This window comes from Dipodomys spectabilis, unplaced genomic scaffold (genome assembly GCF_019054845.1).
Source record: "Dipodomys spectabilis isolate Male_0828 unplaced genomic scaffold, ASM1905484v1 ptg000140l, whole genome shotgun sequence".
Classification (NCBI taxonomy): Eukaryota; Metazoa; Chordata; class Mammalia; order Rodentia; family Heteromyidae; genus Dipodomys; species Dipodomys spectabilis.
Window position 1 is genome coordinate 32,643,648 of NW_024870817.1, and position 26,931 is coordinate 32,670,578.

Sequence of the window (26,931 nt, forward strand, 5' to 3'; positions counted from 1 at the left end):
ATGGAGACTGCGGAGAAGCCTCCAGCCTTGGCACCGCCGCAGTCCTCTGGGCTGGAGGCGGAGCCCGCTCTGGTGACCTGGGGGGAGCGGCCTGGAGACCTGGGCCCCTGCGATTTGACCATCCTTCACTTCAACGACGTTTATGACGTGGACCCGCGGCCCGAGGAGCCCGTGGGAGGCGCTGCGAGGTGTGGGCCGCCATCTTCCCCGCCGGGGCCTGGGGGGAAATGCGGGGTGGTGCGGGGCAAGGAGAGAAAACGGGCAGCCAGGGTCGTGGACGCGGGCTGGGCTTCTGGGAACCACGCAGACCCTCCTGGGCACCGACTGGCCTCCTTGCTGGGCCTGGTTAGCAAACCTGGTGTTGGTGCCCCCCGGGAGGACAGGGGCTGGGCCAAGGAGGGAGGCCCTGCGGCTCAGTCTGCATGGGCCCTAAGGGGGCCCTATTTAAGTAGATAGCATGGGAGGTGGACTTGTTTTATCCAGACCCAGGTACACACCGGGCTTTTCCACTGCTTGTGTCTTGGAGAAGTCTTCCTTCTTGACCCCCTGTTGGATCATTTGTAAAAAAGAGAGGACCCATCACTCCCTGCCCCCACCCCCAGTAAAAAGGCAGGTTATAGAAAGAATCAGTAATAATGTTGAACTGGTGGTAAACATTTAATGAATGCTAGCATTCCCCCTTAAATGTATTTTAGCAGGGATCAGCTGGCTGGCATCTATAACTACTAATTATTAAAGACCTAAAATACAGACTTGTCCTCTTCTTTTTCTGAGACTTATGGACTCATGACCTTAGAGTGATTTAGAAAGCACAGTAGGCTTGGAGATGTAGCTCAATGTAGAGCACTGAGATAGCATGTGCAAGACCCTTGATACCACCGCCAGGGCATTTAGCAATTTAACATGGAGTGATTAAATGAAGATGGGAAGTTTCAGGATTGATGTTTAGAAGGCTTAGATTCTTTTTTAAATTTTTCTGCTTGGGTGATATTTGCTGGTAAGTTACCTTAGTCACTACTCCAGGCTTTATTCACCCTTTCCCTTTAAATATGGGAGTCTGGGGTCCATGGACCTGATTGGTCTAGAGAGTCAGAGATGGAAAATACTAGGAATTGCAGTGTGTGGTAAGGTAAGGCAGTATGGCTCTAATGTAAAAGAATAGTGATATCTAAAACTTGATGCCCTACCAGATTTTGAATACATAGCTAGCTGCTCTAGTGTAGGTTTTAGTAAGTGGTCAAAAATGTGGTTGTGACCAGATCTAAGAGATGTTTTAAAGATATTAAGGTTGGTATTGAGTAGAAAAGATAGAAAATCTGTAAGGAAAATTAGTCTCAGAGGAGTAATAAGTGTGGCAGTAAAAATTAGAAGGAACAGGTGGAAATGGGAGACAGATACTGTAAACAAGACAATTATTTGACAGTATACCAACAATGTGTGTTATGTACATATCCAGAAAGAGAAGAAAAGAATCTGCATTTTTTTGTTTAATTCTGGGTAACAGAACCTTTAAATTATTACTACATTCAATAATAGTTTTACAAAGTGGTTTTAATTCAACAATAAAACTATTTCTGATTCAGTAGCTAGTATGATGGTCCTGAAAAGGTACCGAGAGGCTGGCTGACTATGTAGGTAGGAGTGAATAGAAAATAGTTGAGTAACATCTTCCAATTATCCTTTCTTTTTTCAGTATTTCAGTTCTGTTCCCCATTCTATCCACAATCTATTTATGTTTAGCTCTTCTTTATCTTGCAAAGAAAAATCTTATTGCCTAAATTCTGTAGAGGAATTAATTTGAACTATATAGGCATTTTGGAGGCTACTGAGTATCTCTTCGAAAAGACAGGCTAGTTTTTCATACATCTATTAATCTGCCCATTGTTTTCAGTGGAGTATCTGGTCTGATATACTGTGTGATGTATAATTGGTATCATAGACTGAGGATTTGTGAACACATTACATACTCCCTTGATTACTCTTAAGAATTATATTGCTTGCATTTTCTTTTTTGGGGGGGGGGGGTCCAGTCGTGGGGCCTGAACTCTGGGCCTGGGCACTGTCCCTCAGCTCTTCAGCTCAAGGCTAGCACTCTACTACTTGAGCCACAGTGCCACTTCCAGCTTTTTTTCTTTTTGCTGATGTGGTGCTGGGGAATTGAACCCAGGGCCTCATGCATGCAAGGCAAGCTCTCTACCACTGAGCCACCTTCCCAGCACATGCTTGCATTTTCATCAGAGTCTAATGGAAAGTGAGTATTGAATACTTTTGAATGGATGAATATGTCCTGAATAATGACACAATCTTCCTGTGGTGATAGTAGTGAAAAGAATTTTGTTGGGTTTTGGTCATTAAGCAATTTCTAAACTATTTTAGATTTTCAGAAAAAATACAAAGATAGTCCAAAAAGTGCGCACACATCTCTTACTTATATTTTGCATTAAGTATGGTATAATAATGAGCCAAAGTTGACACTGTTATTAACCAACAACTGTATTCTGATATCTTCAATTGATACATGATGTGATTTTGTGTTTCAATATCCCATATAGGATACTATGTTGCATTTGATATTCCTGATTCCTAGACTTTGTTTTTAAGAACCATGCTGGTTTTAGGGATTGCTTGTCAGATATTTGGTATATTTTTTCTTATGATTAGATTGGGCTGTTTTTTTTTCATTTTTTCAAGGAAGACCTTAGAAGTAAAGTGCTCATTTTAATCATATAATTTCTGGGACACATGTTACCAACATGACATAACTGTTGACATTGATCTATCAGGTTTTCTACTGTAAACCTCCTTTTTTCACCCATTGTCATACTTTTGGAAGGAAGTCATTGTGCACAGCTCAAAGTTAAAGGAAAGTTACTATACACTTTCCTAAGGTCAAAATATCTACATAAATATTTGTAGTCCTGAGTAGGGAATTTCTTGGTACTTATTTAATCAGTCATTCATGTATATCAGTATTGCAATAGTTTTCAAGGATTGGTACAACATAGATGGCTTAACATAAAAGAAATCTTTTCTCTAACATCTGGATGTTTGGAAGTGTGAAGTCAAAAGTGTTGGAAGACTGGCTCCTTTAAGAACTGTAAGGAAAGAATCTATTTCTGGTGAAGGTTAGCATCCTTGGCATTTCTTGGCTTTTAAGTGTGTGATGGCAGTCTTGGGGTTCTGTCTTCACATGGCATTTTTCATGTGTGTCTTAGTGACACAAATTGCATGTATGGATATTAGTCTTTATGTTAAGCCTACTATAATAACCTCTTCTGAAGCTTGATTGCATTTGCAAAGTATCTATTTCCAAATAATGTTATATAATAAGTATTGGGATTAAGACTTGAACATAATTTTTTAGAGAGGAACACATTTCATCCTCTGACAAGGCCTTAAACAGTTTTAGAGAAGTCACAAGTTTTCTAGATTGGTTGGGAATGAGTAGTCTAGTTTGGAAGGAACAAAACATACAAAATAGAAGTTTGAGAGAGTTGTCCAAGGTCTGTTCTTGGCACTAGGATCATTTGATTGACACCAGAACTTACTGATATGAAGAGAGGTCAGTTCAGATATTCTGAGGCTTAAAAAGGAAAACTATCCAACCTGGAATTAGCATAGAGGACACATTCTCTTTTCAGTCTCCACACTCTCATTCATTGTGACGAGTCAGAGAATGGGTAGTAGCCACTGAGAGGGCTGATATAGGAAAGGCTTTTCTCAGGGGAAGTTCAGTTTTCAAGGGAAAGCAAGGGAGGCAGTAAAATGAAGGAAGTACTTAGTAATGAGGTTGAAGAGATTTGTTTACCAGTGGAACATTAGATTACAAGACTACAAGGAAGCATTATCTTACATCAAACCTGATGGAAGAAATTTAATTTTAAAAACCGAGTTACACGTCAGAGAAATCTTTCCTTTTGCTCTCAGGGGACATAATTCACATTTAAGGCTTTGTATTTTGTAGTATAGTTTGAGTGTCCCTATATATTTTAAGTGATTACATCATGGGGTAGAAGGATATCATTTGTGGTATATTTCAGATTTAAAGGAAAAACATGATTTAAGAAATTTTTAGCCTATCAATTAAAGATGTGTTATGCTAAAAAGTGAGGTACACTGGTTATAGAAAGTATTCTTGTAACATCCATGCCTTGTACACTTTAGTTTTTACTCTTAATTTTGAGGAAAAATCTTCACATTACTATTTAAAATGTAAATTTACTAATGGTTATACGTGATATCTGTTTGTAGGATGACCTTAGCAATTCTGAAATAAACTTCATGTGTAACAATAGTAAATAAAATGTCTTTAGTACACAATAGAGGAATAAAATTACAGTATTTAACATTTTTTCTTTTAGATTTGCAACAGCTCTAAAAAAGTTCAGTTTCCTGAACCCACTCTTGATTTTTAGTGGTGATTGCCTAAATCCTTCCGTCTTAAGTACAATAACAAAAGGAAGACATATGATTTCTATACTAAATGAATTGGGAGTCCATTTTGCCGTTTTTGGTAAGTATTTGTAATTGATCCTCTTAACTCTTATTCAAGTTTTATAATTTACGTACTACTCCTACTAGATTATTTGAAATAAGCACATTTCTGTATTTAGGCACTGAGAATCATTGATTAGGATTTATACTTATCTAATAAGCATTTTCTCCTATTGGTTAATCACATTTATTTTAAAAAGAACAATGCAATGTAAATATTTTCATTCATTATGAAAGCCTTTTTATTATGATAATATAAACATCAAATTGTTATCATTTTAATTAGTTTTGAATGTACACATTCATTGTTCAGGAAATAATTTTTATATTGGTGGTGCATAGTATTCTAATCATTGGGTATTTCATTATTTAATGAACTTGTTATTACATATTTAGGTTGTTTTCTTTTTGTTTCCACAATAAAACTGGAAGTATGAAGAGCTTGACATAGGGGAAAAAAGGGATACTGAGACATTCTAGATAGGCAGTAGGGGATATTTATTGTAAAAGTAGATAAGATGGCAGAACCAAGTAAAGAACAAAATGACTATATAAAATCCAGTCATTCATGCCATTTTCCCCAAACTTTTTTTCTTTAGGTGTCAAAAGACAAAAAAATCACTGAAAAAAGAATCAGTCCTCTTTTTTTTTTTTACTTCCTAGTTCTGTCATTTCAACTTAGTGCTAGGTATGAGCACTGCCACTTGAGCCCTGCCTCCAACCCTTTTAATTTTACCTATTTCTCACATAGGGTCTTGCATTTCACCTGGGGTAGCCTTAATTGTAATCTTCTTGTTTATATCTCCTGTATAGCTGGGATAATCAGGGAATCGCACCATGCTCAGCATATTGGTTGGTATTAGATCTCATTAACCTCTTGCCTCTGATGACCTGAAATTGCAGTCCTCTAATCTCTGCCTCCTAAGTAGCTGAGATTACAGAGAGCCACTGTGCCTGGCTTAACTCTTCTTCCATTCTTTGTCTTGTCTACCAAGGACCAAGAAATAATTCTGGGACTCTTTACTATGTGGATTAAGAGTTTACAGTCTAGAAACGTTCCACACTTAAATCCAGTATATATCTGTAAGGTCCCTTCACTTGGATTGGACCAAAAGTCCTAACTTGTTTATGTTCTACTATTGTTCATGTTCTAGTATTATGTTCTCATGGTAGCACACTGACTTCTTAGTGTTGAACTCCTTACCCCAAGGAATGTATACATTTGTTGTAAATGATGTTATTATTTTCAGTAACTTTGACATTGTACCACAAATCTGTATCTGGTTGATTTCAATCTTCTTTTTATAGACGTTATTTTTAGATGAACTATGTTTTAAGAAGTTGAGAAGAAATAGCTGATCCTTGTTGGTTATTTCAGCTTCTCAGTTTTGCTAAGTATTATGCTATATTTTTGTTTTGATTTTGTAAATTTTTAATAAATTCAATGAAATTTAGAAAGTACAAAAATACCAAAAAGCAGAAACTAATTATGATGCTATTATTTAATCAATATTTTGTGATACTTGCTTCCATATTCTTTCATGTATGTTTTTCCTGTAGCGGAGATCATTGTATGATTGCATCATTTTTGCATACTACTTTTATTGAATTGTCAAGCATTTATCTATACATATCAGTCTCACCCTGGCTGAAAATAGGTGACACATCCACATGAGAAATTTAAGAAGAGTCTAATAAAAAAGCTATTTACAAAGGTATAGATAAAAGAAGGAAAATCTCCAAACTGGTCTGTTTTAAGTTTAACTTCATGTGCACTGCAGTTTATAAGTCAGTATGAAAGCAGAATTTTGTAAAATATCGCAATCATTTTTATATTGATCACATGATAAAATAATATTTGAGGTGGAGATATGCATATATATCACATTAAATTAGATTATTGCTTACACTTGATTTCTATTAGAACCTCTAATCTGGAAAGAGAAAGAACTGCCATGGACAGATCAGCTAGTAAGATACATGACTTTCAGTACAAATTACAGTGTGTCTATACTGATCTGGAATGGAGAAGAAAATGTGGGGAATAAGTACTTTGAAACTGTTTTGTTCCCAACCAGTTTCTCCACATTGATATCTGTGCCTACCATTGGTTTAACTCAGTAGGAAGACAGACAAAGGAGCCAGTATTGAAGCCCATAGAAACTGGAGTACCCATACCAGGGTAGAAAAAGATAGGGGTGAAGCTGGAAGAGTTTACTGAAAATATCCAGGGCGGGGAAGGTGGCTCAATGGTAGAGTGCTTGCCTTCCATACATGAGGTCCCTGCTTTGATTCCTCAGCACCACATAAGCAGAACAAGCCACAAGTGATGCTGTGGCTTAAGTGGTAGAATGCTAGGCTTGAGCTGAAGAGCCCAGGGACAGCGCCTAGAGAGTTCAGGCCCCATAACCAACCAAAAAAAAAAAAAGATATCCAGCATGTTACCTAGTTAACATACATCATAAATACAATTAAACAAATTAAACATTCCATTTTATGTATGATATTGTTTTGTCACTCTATTGGGAGAAGCCATAATGTATTCAAGTATGGGAATTATTTAGGATATATGGTTGCATTTAAAGTAAGTAAAACTGATTCAAACAGTTGTTGATTGGAATAGCAATAAAGTACATTGATGAGCATTTTAAAATGGGCTTCAAAATTTAAAACTTGATAGAATTTTGACACCGACTACTTTATCCTCATACTTGAAAAGTAATATTAAAGACCAACTTTAAGATAAATATATTTTGTCTATACTGATGGTGAAGTATACAACCTTGATTTAACATTTGAATATCCTTAATTTTTTTACTTACTGCTTTAATTCTGAGATATTGATGATGAGCTAATTAATATTAATGGAACTTGATATTTTAAGGTGATTATTGATATTTAAAAGTAATAATTCACTAAAAGTCACAGAATATCAACACTTGTTGATAAAACTTAAAACACAGCCTAGAACCTTTTCTCTTACATTCAGAAGTGAATGTTAAATGCAGTATGACTAGACTATGATTTCTTACCTCAAGCAAAATAACATCTAAGTGATTGAAGTTTGTTCTTATTTTTGAACTATGCTCCAACAATATATTTTTGTTTGTACTTTTATCATAGGCTCTATTGTATGATACAAATAAATATCTATTCAGATAATATATTCACCTAAATACATTCATAACCAAAACATTTTTATTATAGAGTAAAAAACTTCTGTGCTTGGCCCTTTTCCTACTTCCTTCTTTCTTTGAGTAATCTTTTTTTTTTTTTTAGTTTTTCCTCAAGCATCTTTTTGTGTCATATAAACAGATATAACAATTCATACTTATTCCCTCATCTTTTTACACAAAGGAGCATATTTACAATAGAGTTTTATCATTTCTTCTTTTCTCCCATCAAAAAATTCTGCTTTTTGGCCGTCTTTAATTTTATTTAAAATTATTGGGCAATGCTTTGTTCAATTTTAGTATCTACTGTGGGAAGACTGTATTTTAATGTTGTGCTTTGCCTGATAATTTTCTCATTAAAATATTTTTGTGCTGGGTAGGATTCAATACAAGGAGTTATCATTGGAATTGTTCCTGTAGGCTGTAGGTTCCCAGGAAACTGAGTTTTCCTTCCTCTTGGGAAGTAAAAGCCTTTACCTCAGCAAGTGCTCAGGAGTGACACAGAGGGTCCTATCTGTTCTTCTATCAGGTTATTCCAGAGATTTGATTATTGTTTCTCTTTTAGTCCAGCAGAGTGACTGGGCATAGGCACAGTGAGGGGGATCAGGTATTTAGGGGTGTGAATGCCATTAAAAACATTGGTGTCTAAAATAATAACTAAAGTCATGATAGCTAACTTTAGATTTAAAGTGAACTATAAGCTGGTCACTGGTGCTGTATGCCTCTGTGCCCAATGGTGCTGACTCCAGTGCTCATATCTTTAATGCTTTTTTTGTCTGGAGAAACCACATTTTATTTATCCATTCCTCTACCAGAAAGCATCTTGGTGGCTGCTAAATTGCCACAGTGAAAGAAAAAAGCCATTATAAACATCATTATGTGTTTTTGTAAGCATAAAATTTCTACTCCTTTGATTATATTCCAAGGAGTGTGATTGCTGAATCATATATTTACTTTTATTTTTTAAGAAAACTGAGCAATGTGTAGTGGCTGTAATCCTAGTTACTTGGGGAGCTGAAATCAGGTGGACTATGGTTTAGGACCAGTATGCAAAAAGTTCACGAGACTTCCATCTCAAACAATAAAAAGGTTGGCACGTGATATGTGCTTGTTATTGCAGCTATATTGGAAACATAAAATAGGGAGAGCACTGTTGAGGCTGGACTGGGAAACAATGAAGATGACTTTATTTGAAAAGGGGATGGGGCATGACTCAAATGGTAAAATGTCTGAATAGGAAGTGAAACCCCTGAGTTCAAAGCCATACTCTGATCAAAATACATCATGCACATAAATGGACAGGTCAGATTTAAATCCCTTTGTACAACTTTTTAAAGATAACACAAAGAGGGTAAAAAAGAAAACTACCAAATGTTAGCACTACAAAAAAAAAGTCAAGAAACATTGCAGAACAGTTTTCCAAAAGGCCATATCATTTTGCATTCCAACCAGCAATGAATGAGAATTCCTGTTGCTTCCCATTCTCATCCATATGTGACAGTGTTTATAATTGAATTTTAGCCATTCTGATAGGTATGAAGTAATATTCTTTTGTTTTGAATTTTCATGATGATGTACAACGTGGTTCATCTTTTTATATGCTTACTTGCCATCTTAAAGTGTTTGGCACGTTTTAGTTTCTTGATTTTCTTATTATTCAGCTTTATGAATTCTTTGAATATGTTATATAAATGTTCTTTATCAGTTGTCTTTTGTAAGCATTTTCCTGGTCATTGGATTGGCTTTCCATTCACATGATAATGTCTTTTTTAGAGCAGAAATGTTTACTTTTAATGTAGTCCACTGTCTTTACCTATTTAGCATTGTATCTAAAAAGTCATTTCCAATGACACAGTTATTTAGGTTTTTCTCTGATGTTATCTTCTAAGAGTTTGTGATATTTAGCTTTAAAAGGATGCCCAGTTTCAGCATCATTTGTTGAAAAGAGTGTTTTCTCCATTGTGCTGTCATTACTTCTTTGTCAAAGGTCTATTGTATTTATTTGAACCTTTTTCAAGATTTTCTACCCTGGTCCATGGATCTATTTGTGGAATTTTTAACCAGTATTACTTTATGTTGAACACTGTAGTTTATAGCATACCTTGAAATGAATTAATGTCAGTTTTTAAATTTTTGTTATTTTCCAATATTGTATTGCCTACTCAAGGTCTTTGGCTTGCCATATACAATTAGATTTTTTTTTTTGCTTACATACAGAAAATAACTTTCTTTTGGTGCATTGAATCTAAAGACCAATTTGGAAAGAACTAAATCTTGGAAATATTGAGTCTGTTTGTAAATTTCTCTAGTTCTCTGATTTCTTTCATCATAGCTTTGTACTTTTTCTCATATAGATTGTATACATATTTGTTAGGTTTGCACCTAAGTATTTAATTTTGGAGGGACATAAATGTAATGGTATGTGTTTTTAATTCCAGTTCTCATTGTTCATTGCTGATACATAAGAAAGTGATCTATATGAATCAACCTTTGGTCCTATAGCTTTATCATGATACTTTTATTAATTCCATAGTTATATATTAAGATTTGTGTACATTACAAGTATTATTGTAAAGAACTATAAGTGGTTATTTAATTATAACAGGTTGAGTATTTCTTATCCAAAATGCTTGGGACTAGAAATGTTTAGGATTTCTAACTTTTTAAATTTGGAAATATTTGCATATACAGAATAATAATATCTTAGGAGATGGGACCCAGGTCTAAACATGTAATTCATTTATGTTTCATGTATACCTTACATACCTGAATTGAAGATAATTCTGCATAACTAAATGCTCTGTGCTTTGACGTGACATGTTACCTGAGTCTAGGTATGAAATTATCTGCTATGGCATCATGTTGGTGCTCAAAATATTTTCAGGTTTTGCAGCATCTTAGATGTTCAGAATTGGGAAGCTAATATTTGCTGTATTATCTGTAAGAGTCTCATTAAAGAATTTTCTCAATAAAGGATGTTGGGAGGGGAGAAATATTGAAGATGTTGCTAATAAAAGGTTTCGACCAAATCAACAATTATAAAATTCTCTAATGACATGAAAGCAAATATAATTCATAAACATCTATAATTCTGATATATTAACATCACTTGTCAACACATTTTCAGAAAGATGAAACTAGCTTACACCTGATTTTTGCATAATAGCATGCTGATTAATCTAAAAATGGATAAAAAATTTCACTATATTGTTCAAGCTTCCTTTAGATGAATCTTATGCTTTAAAATATTAAATGAGAAAAATACATGTCAGTAGAAAATTATTAATCTTACTGGAGTTTTTTCATTGATAAGAGGATCTACCACAGAATTAGTTTAAATATTAGTGACTTCCGAGTTCAAATTTGATTTCTGTAATTACTTTATACTTCATAGGGAACACAAGTATTGCAGAAAATGCAGTAGAACTATTTCAGGGTTTCTATTTCTTACAGTGTGATTGGCTTTTTAAAATGATACTTCAGTTAGCAGTAGAGGTAAAGCTTTTTATAAAGTATATATCTTTATATAAAGTGTTTTGCCCTAATTAATTTTATTAATTAACGAATATCATTAATCATTATTATCATTATGTCATTATTTTATTAATCAATAAATATCATTAATCATATCATTGCATTTCCCCTGATTGTATAGCTTTTCTGAAGAATTTCTTTAAAAACTCAAGACTATCTGAATTACAAGGAGAAAATCTTTAGAATGAAGGCCTCTTAATTTTTAAAAAATCATTTGTAAAGAGGAGTTGGGATAGTTGAATGAAAGCTCTTAACCTATAGATTTTCAAATACGGAACTCTTCTAGTTGGAAAACTTAAAGTTAATGTGGAAATAGAATAACAAGCTTGTGAATTACATGTAAAACTTTTTCATTTTAGGAAACCATGAGTTTGATTTTGGTGTTGATGTTTTAGAAGAATACATGAAACAAATGCATTTTACATGGTTTCTCAGTAATGTCTATGACAGATTTACTTCTGAACCTCTTGGACATGCTGTAGTAAAAAAATTAGTTAATTGGAACAATATAAAAATTGGCTTAATGGGATTAGTTGAAGAAGATTGGCTAGATACTCTGGCCACTGTTAATAAGTCAAATGTAGACTATAAAGATTATGTTGATGTTGCTAATGAAATAGCAGTAGAACTGAAAGAAGAAGGAGCAGATCTTGTTATTGCAATAACTCACATGAAGTGGGGAAATGATACAAGGCTTGCCCAAGGAGCAGAAGGAGTCGATTTGATTCTTGGAGGCCATGACCATGAATATGGAATCAGGAAAGTAAATGAAACTTGGATTGTCAAAAGTGGATCTGATTTTAAAAACCTGACAAAAATAAATATAAGACTTTTTGATTCATCTTTCCAATGCATATTCGAGAAAGTGGACATTTTAAGTTATTTGGAAGAAGATTCATATATCAAAGCGATAGTAAAAGAGTTTACCCAAAACATACAGGTAGGTGAATATTACTTACATTATTTAGCAAAGAGCGGATTGCTTACATGAACATTTTTAGACAGTATTAAAATGTAATATATTAGTTTTGCCTTATTTGGATTTTGATTTTTCAGTAATTTTATTTGGCCTTATGTATGATTGGAATTTAGACCAAGATTAATGTTTAGATTTGTGTTAAGTTTTCTGTTTGTTTGGTTTGTTTGTTGGTCATAGGGCTTTTTTTTGAACCCTGGGCTTGGGCACTGTCCCTGAGCTTGTCAGCTCAAGGTAAATGCTCTTCCACTTGAGCCACAGCCCCTGGTTTTCTGGTAGTTCATTGGAGATGAGAGTCTCAGAGACTTTCCTGCTCAGGTTGGCTTTGAACCGAATCCTCAGATCTCAGCCTCCTGAGTAGGTAGGGTTATAGGCGTGAGCCACTGGCACCTGGCTGGTTTTTTGTTTTATTTTGTTTTTTAATTTTTAATTTTTTGCCATTCCTGGGGCGTGAACTCTGGGGCTGGGTTCTGCCGCTGAACTCCTTTAGCTTAAAGCTAACATACTACACTTGAGCCACAGCTTCACTTTCAGCTTTTACTGTGATTATTTGGAGATAAGAGTCTCCTGGACTTTCCAGCCCAAGCTGACGCAGATCTGTTAGGACTACAGATGTGAGCCACTGGCTCCCAGGTGTGTTAAGTAATTTTGTGAAAATATTTTTCAATACTCAGATTCACCAAGAATTTACTTCTCTAACAAAGAAATTAGTCAAATTTCTTAAGAAGTATATTTTAAAAAAACAAGTTTATATCAGCTTGCAATGAAAGGGAATTCTTTTCTGCTTTCTATTTAAGTACCTCCATATTTGCGTAGTTTCTAATGAGGCCACTTAAACTTTTATTATGAATTTGAAGACTTGTTGCTTAGCTTACTTCCCAAGGCCTTATTCACACAGTAATTCTGAGAGAGGGGGGGGGAGGAGGAAGGGAGAGGGAGAGAGGGAGGGAGGGAGAGAGGGAGGGAGAGAGAGGGAGTGAATTACATTTGCAGAACTGAAAGTGGTGCTGTGGCTCAAGTGGTAGAGTGCCAGCTTTGAGCACAAAAGAAACTCATGGACAGAGCCCAGGGCCTGAGTTGACGCCCCAGGACTGGCAAAAATAAACAAACAAACAAAAACTTCACATTTTCAAGAGCTGATAAGAAATATGGACTAGGTTCAACAAGTACATGTACTGTTCATGTACTGTTTGGTACCCCAACTGGTTTGATGAGAATATAGTTCTGATTTTGGTTAAAGAATAAATAGATAGCTTTATGTTTGGATTAGCTTGGTATTGGGTATATAGACATTTAGTAGCAGTATTCTGGCTCTCCCAGATGGGAGGATGGCTCCTGCAATTTGATAACCTGACTCTCTAAGTGGTTCTGAAATATAAATGATTGCTGATATATGTAATATTCTGCATCTTTTTAGTACTCAATTGGAGAGGAAAGATTGCAGTAATTTATTTGATTTTCACTTGGAGATAGGGAAAATGGTCAGAAGGAGAAAAATTAATAAAATATAAATGTTTATTCTTAGATAGCTAATTTTTAATTCTTTTAGTACATGTTAGAAGAAGTTCTCTGCCCAATTGATACGGAATTAGATGGTCGTGAAATTACTGTAAGAAGAAGCGAGAGCAATCTTGGAAACCTGGTAACTAATGCAATGTTGGAGGCTACTCGTGCTGATGTAGCACTACTTAATTCAGGTGATTTCATTGTTAAAGTTGTTAAAAATAAACATAGAATAAATTAGGTTTTCAGAATTTGTAATAGCTATAAATGCAAATCCTATTTAGAAATTCATTTTTATTTGATAAGTTTACAATTTTCTGTTGTATTCAGGTACAACCTTTGTAATTAGATATTGCAGTTTATTTGAAAACTAAATGCTTTAGTTTTTAACTTTTTAAAAAATTTTAACTTTTGTTTTCAAAGAAGTTTCAAATGAACATTAGTCTTTGTCATTATCTGTTTAAAATGTGGTGTGCTATTACGCCTTGACTATATGAGGAGTGGTGAGTTGAAACCTTTTACTCAAATGCTTGCTCTTTCACCAGTTTTCCTTTTATACCTGTGCAGTAAGAAGAGGTGGCAAGCAAAATTGTGTAAGGTGAATGGAAAACTTCCTAGCCTAGCCATCTTTGTGTATTAATCATCTGAATGAAGTTGTTCTGTCTAGGATTATGATGGGTAATAGGCCTGGATGATGTCACTCTCTAGGAAACTGAAAGCTTCAAAAGTTTATAATGTAGTATAATTTAACATTTTAATTTCATGCAATGATATTGTAACTGAAAGTACAAGGACCCTTTGTCTTATACATGAATAATTTCTGATAGTTTGTGGGAACATTTTGTAGATGTGAAATTTGTTAAAGTTTAGTATTATTGACTTATGAAATCTTTGGAGGTATTGCCTGTGGAGTCTTTGAAAGTAGATGATCTTTTATGGAATGGCTTTAGGCATAATCCTGACTGAAAACAATGAGAGAGGCAGTGGCTTTTCAGTTGTAATATTCTGTAACATACAGAGAAAATGGTAGTTACCATGACATGAATTCTTTTAAAAATGAATATACTAGATATAACTATGATTATCAAGTAGGTAACACAGAGGGAGGTACTAAATACATGATTAGGAACTTTTGTCAATGTGGTGGATAACACTGAAGTTTTAAGCATAACATTGAGTCATAAAAGTTTTTTTTATGATGAACAATGTTTTTTTTCTTAATATAGGCACTCTCAGATCTGACCGAATACATCCACCAGGGAATTTCACTTTGCACGATCTTTTGGCTGTTCTTCCCATAGTAGACCCAGTTTTAGTTGTCAGGGTAACAGGTGCACAGCTGCTTGATGCACTTGAAAATGGAGTTTACAAATACCCAGCTTTAGATGGGAGGTATGTATATACATTTTCTACTAATTAGTATACTATTGTTTATATTTCATATAATGACCATTCCATACTTAAATATGATTTAACATTTACAAATTTTAAATTTAGAAAGTTTTAAAATGCTAATGTGTAAGTGTGATTTTAAAATATCAAGTTCTTTACTAAATAGTGTGAGTTTGGTGAAGTGTTGGTATATAAATTATACTTAATATTAGGATTATTTTAGTTGTATATGGATATATTTGGATGGTTCTTGAATTTCAGTTTTCAAGTTTACTTGCTTATGTGAGAAGTAAATCATTACTTTGTTGGCTATCTTTTATGCCCAAATCCAAATCTAGAACTCTTCGATAGATGAGAGTAAAGTAATAGACTTAAAAGGTAGGAGCACTTCTCTCCTTTAAACCTTAAACAGAATATAATCTACAGTGTTATTATATTATACACATATAGGGTATGATAGTGGCAAGAATAAACAGAAAAATGACTGAAACAAACTAGGACGAAACCTTATAGAAAAATCTTTTGTTTTATAAAATCTCTCATTTTGTTTAAAAAGCTGTCCTGAGAAGTTAATCACATGAAATTCACCAATTTATATTGTAAAACTATTTTCTATTATGTTCAGAGTCACACACTTTTTTGTCATAATCAATTTTAGAAAAATTTCATTGTCCTCAAAAGAAAGGGCATATACTAGCAGTAAATCACCAGTGCCTCACGAAGCCCCCCAGCCCTTGACAGATACTATTTTCTCTGTTTTTGTCTATCTTTCATGCAAATGAAATCATATCCCATGTTTCTTCTCCTTTTCTTGTGAATTCCAAGGCTTGAACTTGGGGCTTTTGTGATCAGCTTGCTTCCTCAGAGCTCAAGTGCTCTACTACTTGAACCACATCTCCAGTCTGGCCTTTTCTTGTTGATTTTGGAAATGGAATCTCTCAAACTTTTCTACGCCAGCTGGCCTAGCTTGATCCTACAGATCTTAGCCACCTGAGAGGTTAATCCCAACAAAGGATTATAGATAAGGATGATCCAGCAGCACCAGGCTTTAAACTTAGCATACTTAATGAGGTTTGTTCATGTTGTAGTATTTGTTAGCACTTCCTTTCTACTCATTTATATTGCTGAGTAGCATTCCATTAAATGTATAAAAACACATTTGTCAATATATTGGTGAGTGGTCATTTGGACTTTTTGTTATGAATAATGCTGCTGTAAAATTCCATGCACAAGCCAGGCGCCAGTGGCTCACACCTGTAATACTAGCTACTCCGGAGGCTGAGATCGGATAGCTGAAGTTCAAAGCCAGCCAGAGCAGCAAAGTCCTTGAGACTCTTATCTCCAATTAATCACCAGAAAATTGGAAGTGGCACTGTGGCTTAAGTGATAGAGTGCTAGCCTTAAGCTGAATTGCTGAGAGACAGAGCCCAGGTCCAGGATTCAAGCCCCAGGAAAGGACAAAAAAATAAAAAATCCATGCACAAATGTTTGCTTGGACTCGTGGGTATATACTTAGGATTATAACAGCTGAGTTGTATGGTAATTCTTTGGTAATATCATATAGTGATGACTGTTTTCCAAAATGGTTGAAGCATTTTACATAGACCTGCTCCCAAAGTGTTTTAATAAGTTTCAATTTCTCCAATTCCTTGTGAAAATGCATGTGCATATTCCAGTATTTGGGCTTGAACTCACAGCCTTTGCATTGTCCATTAGCTTTTTTTGCTCAAGCCTGGTGCTTTACCACTTGAGTCATTGCTCCACTTCTGGCTCTTTTGGGTGGTTAATTGGAGATAAGAGTGTCATAAACTTTCCTGCCCAGATCTCAGTCTCCAGAGTATCTATAATTATAGGTATGGGCCACCAGCTCCAAGCTACCTTTTTGGTAATAATATCTGAGGAATGTGAAATGGTAACTCATCTTGATTTTAATTTGCATGTCTCTGATGTCTGTTGATGTTGAGAATCATTTTTATGTGTCTTTTGGCTACTTTTTTGTATTTTTGAGAAATGTGTGTTCGTATATTTTGCCTCTTTAAAAATGAGTATTATACAATAATATAATTATATAGTTACATAATAATTTTTCATCTAAATAATCAGCCTATCAGACATGCAGTTTAAAAATATTTTCTAAAATTTTATGGTTTTCTGTTTTACTCTGTTGGTGGTGTTTATAGCATCACCTGAAACATTTCTGAGAAATCCAGCTATTTTTTTGTTTCTTATATTTTTACTATCAATTTATGAAATATTTCCTAAAGCAATATCACAGATAGTTACACCTGATTCTTCAAGAGTTTTATGATTTGTTTTTTTCTTTAGGCCTTTAATCTATTTTGAACTAATTGTGTGTGTGTGTGTGTGTGTGTGTGTGTGTGTGTGTGTGTGTGTGTGTGTGTGTATGTGTGTATTCTATTACTTGGGCTTGAACTAGTACTTGGACCTCATGCTCTTATTTTTTCCTCTTACAGCTAGCACCTTACCAACCACTAGAGCCATTTTTTTTCTGGTTATTTGGAGAGAATCACTTGGATTTTTCTTCTAGGCTGGCTTCATCTGTGATCCTAAGATCTCAGGCTCCTGAGTACTCAGGATTATAGGTGTGAGCCACCAGTGCCAAGTATGTATGTGGAGTGGCCCAAAGAATTCTTTTAGATGTAGGTATCTTGTTGTTAGAGACCATTATCAAAGCACTTTTGAAAATTCTTGTCACAAAGCAGTTTACCATAAATATAAAGATTTATTTCTGGACTTATAATTGCATTCTATTGATCTGTGTATTTCTGTTTTTATAGTCAGTCCCATACTTGATTATTCTGTCATTTTAAAGTTTTAACATGGAGAAATATGAGTCCTCCAGCATTTTTTTTTATTCAGGTAAGGGGTAGGTTTATTCATCATTCTGGCTGGCACCAGTGATCTTGGCCCTCCATGCAGCTGGGAAAGGCCTGGGAAAGAGAGCTGGGAAAGAGAGCTGGGAAAGAGAGAGAGCTGGGAAAGAGAGAGAGCTGGGAAAGAGGGCATCTGGGCCTGGGCTAGGCCTTACCTAGGGCATGGAGGGAGAAAGGTCTGGCCACATCAAATTCAGATGGCCTCAGAGGATGCAGATGTGACCTCTTCCAGGTGTCCCAGTTGCCTAGGTAATGCAGGTACTGGGTGGAGACTTTGCTGCGAGGACGATGGAGTCTTCTCGCCTTCCAGGAGTGGACCTTACATTCCAGCCTTTTAATAATCATGAAATAGGATGCAGATTCTCTCTGGCTACTTCCTGTTGACAAGGGACACCGACTTTCGGGGTAAAAGGCTGGAATTTGGTCCCCTCCCAGAGAAGGCAGCGAGCAGCAGCTGTCCCTTGGTGGCGTGAGTCCTTAGATGAAGTCTGGAGAAGTCTCATGAGGCATTGAGGGGCTGAAAAATACTAGAGAGCTAATAAATGGCAAGAGGAAGGACTTGGGGCTGAATAATATTGGTAGAAATGTCCCTAGCTACTTCTGACATCTGGTGATTAGATAGAGGAGAAGTCAGGTAACAAAGGTAAAAATATGAATTCCTGTCCAGTTAATAGGTAGACAGGTATAGACACTAGATGGGCAGGCTTCTTACTTCTATTGACCTCCTGGCTCTGGTTAATTTTGAAAGGGCAGGCACAAAGTTGCTGCTGTGACATCATCTCCTCTTACTCCTCTTACTCCATGGTCCCTTGTTCCCCAAACTGGCTGAGTCTAGGTGCTCATTGCGGGGATGGCTTGTCCCAGTTGGTATTCAAGGAGGATTGAACTCAAGGCCTGGGCACTGTCCCTGAGTACTTCTGCTCAAGGCCAGCACTGAACCACTTTGAGTTACAGTACCACTTGCAGAGTTTGGCTGGTTAGAGATAAGAGTCTTGAGCCATGCTTCCAGCCTGGCTCTTTGCAGGTTAGTTGGGAGATGGAGTCTTAGGGATTTTTCAGCCCGGGCTGGCTTTGAACTGCAATCTTCACCACAAAAGCCCTTTATTATTTCCAATTAAAGCAATAAAAAGATCAAATAGAATAGAGCTTACCTGGTCTTATCAAGAATTGACCAACAAATATTCTGCAATGACAGAACTTGTTAGATGTGATGAGAATTTCAGCACAGATATGCCCAGTATTTTAGAACCACGTAGTCAGTAGTAGAATAGATAACACAAAACAAAAAAGGCAAAACTCAAAACCTAAAATTTTTGACAACAATGAGTAGACATCTTTGCTAACAAAGCACATAGTATGATTGGGCCTCACTTACCAGGGCCTGTGAAAAGAGTAACTGGTTAGCAAGGCACCTTAGAATAGATGGATGGAATAGTAAGCTTGGTGGAAGGTTAAGGGTCAGATGGGGCCAAACCCTTAACCCACCATGTGGCCAAGATGGCGAACTCAAGATGGCGAATTTCTGAAAGAATGCAAAGAAACCCTGAACAAATAGATCAAGCCTACATTGGCTAGCCTTTAAGAGGGAACCTGGAGGGGGGGGTCCCCGGGACCCAGCCTGAGTCACACTCTTCAGGGTACAAGCCAAAATGTTGTAGAAAAGAGAAAGGGAGAGATAGGGAAAGTTGTACATGAATGGCAGAGAGAGAGAGCAAAGAGAGTCTGAAATTAAACAGACTTCTGACCATTTACCACTGCAGTAGCAAAAACTGTGTACATCTGAGAATGGCATAAAATGAGGCACTCTGGCTTTCCAGGGAGCACAGGAGGCATTTCAAAGGGGATTCACGGCTCAGGCATGACTCGCAGCACCCCATTAAATGTGTAGGAGAGTCAGTCTGGTGAGTGAAGGAGAGCTGACCAGGCAGAAGCAGCATCCCAACTTCCCCCAGAGCCCTCTAGAGAGAAATGGCCAAGCCCCCAAAATCAAGCGTACTGGGCTTCAGAGGTGAGTGGCCTTTCAGCTAAAGGCCGTAGGAGCTCTCTGGCGTGGCGCCATGTCTGAACAGAGACTGAGCAATAGAGAACTCTAGAGAGTAGTTTCACTCACCAGAGTAGAGAAGTGGTGTGGACGTGGATGTGAAGGCCAGCAATGGTATCGATGCGCTGTGTCCACAGCAGACAGACGGGTTTGCAAAAGGCCGTTAGAACTGTGGGTATTTCTCAGAGCAAAAAGGGGGGGGGGGAGAAAAAGAAAAAAAAACGGAGAGGAATCCCACCTATTCTGACTTGAAGCCCTTCCCAGGTCGGCACCATTTAAGTTAGGTTTTTAAAAAGAGGTAGCCGAGTAAGAACAGCGCCACGCATGTGGCATTCAGGTAAGGGGTAGGTTTATTCATCGTTCCGGCTGGCACCAGGCCATCTTGGCCCTCCATGTGGCTCCTCCAGCATTTTTTAAAGTGAAAATCCTAAAATGAACTTTAGAATTAATTTCTTAATTTCTGCAAAAAAAAAAAAAGGGGGGCAGGTAAGATTTTGATTTGGACTAAGTTCAGTCTGTAGGACAATTTGGGGAATATGACCACCTTAACAATATCAAAACTTATAGTCCACAGCTTTTAATATCTTACTATATACTTAGTTCTTTAATTTCTTAGTGTAATGGTTGTTTTCAGAGTATAATTCTTAGACTTCTTTTATAGCATTTATTCCTTTGTATCTTACTTTAGATGATTTGTGATAGAATTTTTTCTTTTCTTTTTTTCTGTTCATTGTTTAGTTTTAGAATGACTGATGTTTGTAGCTGAGAGCATTGAATCTGTTATGCTTTAAAACCAAACCAATCTGGTGCTAATAGATAAATTAAAAATGCCGAAACTTATTGTAGTATACCTGGTTTTTTTTTTTTCTTGCCAGTCCTACGGCTTGAACTTGGGGTGTAGGTGATGTCCCTGAGCTTTTTTCTTAAGGCTAACACCGTTCCACAGTGCCACTTTCAGCTTTTTCTGTGTAGTTTATTGGAAATAAGAGTCGTATGGACTTTCCAGCCTGGGCTGGCTTTGAACTGCCATCCTTAGATCTCACACTCTTGAGTATCTAGGCTTACAGATGTGAGCCACAAGTTCCTGGCTTGTACCTGGATTCTTGTGTGTACAATTTAGGATAAAGTGGCTTTGGAAGCTCTGTAAATATGTTTTCAAAAGTAGAAATGCAAATTTCCTACAATTAGTATTGCCAGAAGACTTAAGATGTAACCAACAATGTTTTCATAAGTATATGATTTCTTAATATTAAATAGAGGAATAGAGCCACTAAAGAATTTCAAATATGATTTCAATTCAGCCTAGGTTTCAGAATTAACGTTATTTAGTTGCTGTTCTTTTCTCCTTCAACCTGTACATACCTATTACTTAAACTTGCAGATTCTTATCCTATGTCCTCCTTCTCAATGTCAATCATTTTCTTCAGGGAAGTATCAAAGCTCAGTAGAAATAGATTTTATGAGGTTTGCTCATTCCATGATCCTTAAGACAGTTTATCTTTCTTTAGAAGTTCCCTGGTATAAAGTTAGTGAATGTAATTTGCCTTTTTGAAAATCTACAGGACTGAAAATAGTATCTGGTACACAGTAAGCAATTTCATAGTTTGCTAACTGATTTAATAGGATAGTATGGATTTAAGAATAGTTAAAGATTAATAACATTTTGGCCTATTTTGATCTAATAAAAGTTGAGAGAGGATGTCATTGAGGCAAGACATTGTTTTATTATTAGTCAAGACTAACAATATTTAAAAATTATTTTGTAGTATTTCATACTCCACTTTGTTATCTGTAGATTATACCAAACATTAAGATGTTATTTTGGTATAGTTAGGATAACATTATGAAAGAAGCAGTAATAAAAAGTGATTCATACATGTAGAAATCCTTCCTACCTCCTTTCCAGAGTGACTAATAGATGTTTAAGGAGTAAAATTCATCAACATTGTTAACCAATGCTGTTGTTTGGAGATGGACTCCATAATATAGGCATTATTCTGTCTGTCAGCATTAATTAGTTGGGAAACTGAGTCAAATGCACAAATCAACCCAGATCTTCTCAGTAATAGCTTTGGGGAAAATATTTGCATGTTTCCTGTCTTCAGTAATCAAAGGTAATCATGAAACTACCATGTGCATACTTTTAAATTACTTATTGTTAGTTACTATTGCACCTGAAGAAAAATCCTCAGTGATTCAGACAGACCCTGAGTCTGTTATTAGGAAAAGCTAGTTTTTTTTTCAGCTAAAAATAAATTAAGGACTAGAACTTAAATTTTATCCTTTTATGTACTTGAAAACATTCTAAAATATGTGTACTGTGTTCTTTTCTGCCTTCAAGTATATCACTAAAGTTTATCTTATTTAATTACTCAAGGACATTATCATAACTTTCAGGCATTGTAATGTGCATAAGATACAACTGTATGCAAATATTAGTACAAGCCTTCACCAAAGAATGAATTCACTTTCCTTAAAATATTTCAGTCGGATGGGCTTATTTGAAACCAGTGAGAAAGCCAATATTTTAAGTAGATGTGCATGTTATCTCCTCATTTTATTCCTTTAGAATTGAGAGTGAAAGCTGAGACAACAGAAGATTCAGTGTTAGTTCCTTGAATTATTATCATTCCTTTTATTTCTGAAAAAGACAGATAATTTGATAAAATCTTTCCAGCTGTATAAATTCCTAGCCTGTACACCTTGGCATTTTAAGTACAATAATAGGATGTCCTTACTTAAAATTTAATGCTCTCACTTTTTATTAGTATGTCTTTTGCAGGATTATTCAACTATATATATATATATATATATATATATATATATATATATATATATATACCCACATATATATTTATTTAACAATGTATTTCAAATGTTCAGATTTCCTCAAGTTGCTGGAATAGAGTTTGGATTTGACCCAGATGCAGAGCCAGGACACCGAATCATAAGAGACACTGTGAAAGTTCAAGGGCAGTACTTACAGAAGAAAAAAGTCTACCTTCTTGCCATTAAGGAGTATATTGCAAATGTGAGAACCTTCTTTTGAAAACCTTCTATAAATTTATTGTCTTCTGTTTATTCATATGTTCTTATACATGCATGTAAATACATTTAATTTTCTTGTGATGATTTCAGACCCACTGCATTTTTTATGATTGATGAATTATTTTATCTCATTAAATGCCATATAGCTACATTTTCTATATTATCAGACTTATAAAAATATAGAATGTAAAAATTTCACTTATTATTTTCGAAATGATTGACATACAGCAAGAAATGGCTAGACAAAAAATGTCTAATGGTTGAACTTTAAATTTAGTGATAAACACTTCTAGCACATTTATGGCTCCTATTTTAATTTGTTTATGTTTATATTTAGGTATATGCAATACAATGTGATCGCCTTACTCTTTCAGGACTTTACAGTTTAATTCAGAGAGTTCTTAAATACTGGAGACTGGAGCAATGTCAGCAGTAGCAGGAAACTTGTTAGTAGATTCCATAGTTTTAATAATGAGAGCCATTTATTAGGTATCAGATGGGCTTTGGTCTAAACAGACTTGGCAGTAGGCTAGTTAACAGGGATTTTAGGTGGCTGGCCCATTGTTAAGGCTGCTAGGCAACAGAACAAGGGTCAACAGTTCAAAGGCTATCATGTTCAGATCCAGGGCCTAGGATAGAAATTTAAACGGTGCCAAAAATTGGTACCGTTTAAATTTTTGAGCCAGTGCTAACAGCAAATTTAAAAATGCACTTTGACTTATTCATGTTTCTGGATTGGAACATTGCGGTATCTTTTATGTTTCAGGGGAAGGATGGTTACAGTATGCTTAAAAGCTGCCCTCGGATGTTTGATACAGAAACCGCACAGATCCTCTCTACAGTGGTCATGAATCACTTTGAATCCATCAAAATTTTGCAAGGAAGGAAGAAATGCCTTTCAGGCCATCGGATGAGTTTAATTACTACTACAAACAAATCACCATCACTAACAGGTGATAAGACAGGTTTTTTTTATTAGAAGGGCTTCCTTTTTGAATAACTTTGGACAGGACATGGAATAATATTTGATGTTCTCTTCTTATGCTTGAGGCAATGTGAATACAATCAAGACTGCATTATTTACTAAAGTAAAAAGCCACACGTGCGGAAAATGAGATTATAAGAGCATAAATAAAAGTTCAAAGCTAAAAAGCATAAAAAGTTCTAAAAAATATATTTTTCTACAATCTTACTTCACCTCCTTTTACATATTTTCTTTTCTATATGAAACATTCTTTTTTTTGGCGGGGGGGGGGGGGGGGGGAGGTCCGGTCATGGGACCTGAACTCTGGGCCCGGGCGCTGTCCCTGAGCATTTCAGCTCAAGGCTAGCACTCTACCACTTGAGCCACAGTGCCACTTCTGGCTTTTTTCTTTTTGCTTATGTGGTACTGAGGAATCGAACCCAGGGCCTCAGGCATGCAAGGCAAAGGCTCTACCACTGAGCCACCTTCCCAGCCCCTCTATATGAAACATTCTAACCTATCATAATGCCTTAGTTTTTCCCATAAAACATTTAATCTTTCCCTACCTGATAAACATTGTGCATTGTCACAAAGAGCACATTTGGTCTAGAAGTATTATTCTTTTATAAAGTTGCTTTGTCATCAGTCAATACTAAATTGGAGTCTATTATACTGCAATTAATTCATTTTTTAACCACTTGCATACCTTCCAACATGTTTACTTACAGATTTGCATTCTGTGGAGCACTAAACTAGTATCAGTAATCTGTTAAAAAAGACTAGGTCAAGCTGGGTCATAGGGGAGCTCCATGAGGAGTCTTTTGAGGAACCTCCATACTACTTGCCAAAGTGGTTGAACAAGTTTACACTCCCACCAACAATGCAGTAAGGTTCCCTTCTGTCCATATCCCCTCCAGCATCTGTTTTGGACATTTACCCAAATGGTTACAAACAAGACCACACTAAAGCTACCAGCACAACTATGTTTATTGAAGCATTATTTACTATAGCTAAGATATGGAGCCAACCAACCCAGATGCCCCTCAGTAGATGAATGGATCAAGAAAATGTGGTATATATACACAATGGAATTCTATGCCTCCATCAGAAAGAATGACACTGCCCCATTTGTTAGGAAATGGAAAGGCTTGGAAAAAATTATATTAAGTGAAGTAAGCCAAACCCAAAGAAACATAGGTCCCATGGTTTCCCTTATTTGCAATATCTACATATGTCTGAGTCAAGCACAAAAGGTCAGATAGGGTGATGTTAGGGAAATGAACCCTAAGATATGTATTCAAATGTTTTTTTTTCTTTCACGGGATTGTTTCTAATGCATTTATAAGATAATTTCTTTGTTGCTTTGTATGTCCCTCCCCCCACAGTATAACCCCTGCTTTCACTGTATTTGATGTTGGTATAATTTGTGGAGGGGAAGGGCAAAAACAAGTCGTTTAAATAGGGATACAGGTGGACCCATTGCAACAATGAGAAGTACAAGTTGTTATGTCGAAAACCAACTTTACAACTTTGGTAGAGAGGCGGGGAAGATTGTGGGGGGGGGGCAGGGGGGGAGGATGGGAAGGGGAAACAAAGGAGGAGGATACAATGCTTAATAAGAAATGTACTCATTATCTTGCCCATGTAATTGTAACCCCTCTGTACAGTGTTTTCACAATAAAAATAAATAAAAATTTAAAAAAAAGACTAGGTCAAAACCCAACAAAATCAATGCCAGGAAATGGGTACATCCTATGGGGGGGGAGACCAATAGGGGAGGGGTATGGAAGGAAAGGGGGAAAGGGAGAGAACACAGTTACGATTAATTGTATATACCACAAAATTAAGAAAAGGGAAGAGTGGGCCAAATGGGGGTGAGAATGTTGAAGGGGGTGGCATTGGTCAAGACCCATTGTAATTATGAACTGCTTTGTTATATGGCACTCCCAAAAATAGAACAAAAGACTAAATTGGACCAATTCATAATGAAGTTTCATAATTGTTTGATAGAATAATTATCCTTATCATTATGCTCAATTTTTGAAAAGTATATTTGTAATTTTGGAAGTAAAACATCATCGTTTAGTTTTAGTACATCTTTATATGTTTTCACACAGTTTATAGTGCAATGTTATTTTGTGTCCACCTACTTTTTTCTCAAACAGGTAAAATGAGAAGATGGAACAAAAAAATCACATTATCAAATAGATAATTAAGTAAATACCTTCTTTAAAATATATATTATCTTATAATCCTTTTTGGATAATAGATAACAATATTTAGAAAGCTTTAAAATTAACACATTAAAATTGTACATATTTATGGAGCACCATGTGATGTTCCCATACATGTACACACTGTGTAATGTTCAAGTCAATTAAACATACCTACCCCAAACACTCCCATTTTTGGATGCAGGTCTTTTGAGTGAATTGATGTCTTTTTGATTTGAAATAAACTTGGTAATTTGTTCTCTAAACCTTTATTCATCATTGAACAGTTGATGTAGAGAATGGAAAGATTCTTTTAAATTATTGATGTGAATTTCAAATCATTTATTCCAATAAACCCCTAGACACAATTTTAGAATATTTATTTTTAGGGCCATGACTTTTTTAAAACTGTTTTTACTCACTTGTAGCCTTTGTGGAAGACTCAGATAAGCCCTCAGCAATAATTGCAGTTCCTGGCATAGAAGGACGGATTTGCCATATTTCTCAGGATATGAAAGAACATTTGCACCAACTCAGAACTGAAAGAAAACAAGGCTTAAGAACTTTCCCTACCATTAGTGATAAGACATCTGAAAATTCTGATTCTGACTGAAATATAATATAGATAATACCTTTTACTAATTAATAACAAACTGAAACTTTAACATTGTTAACTGTAGTAATATAATTTTGATTAAT

General features: G+C 35.7%; 1 protein-coding gene across 1 annotated transcript; it reads left to right on the forward strand.

Moving 5' to 3' along the window:
* LOC122117370 (snake venom 5'-nucleotidase-like) lies at positions 1-26,845 on the forward strand. Its single transcript, XM_042691115.1, has 8 exons — positions 1-188; positions 4,362-4,513; positions 11,561-12,141; positions 13,727-13,874; positions 14,907-15,072; positions 22,891-23,038; positions 23,822-24,008; positions 26,661-26,845. Exons 1-8 carry the CDS (start codon positions 1-3, stop codon positions 26,843-26,845), a joined length of 1,755 nt encoding a protein of 584 aa, XP_042547049.1.
* Positions 26,846-26,931: the final 86 nt, after the last annotated feature.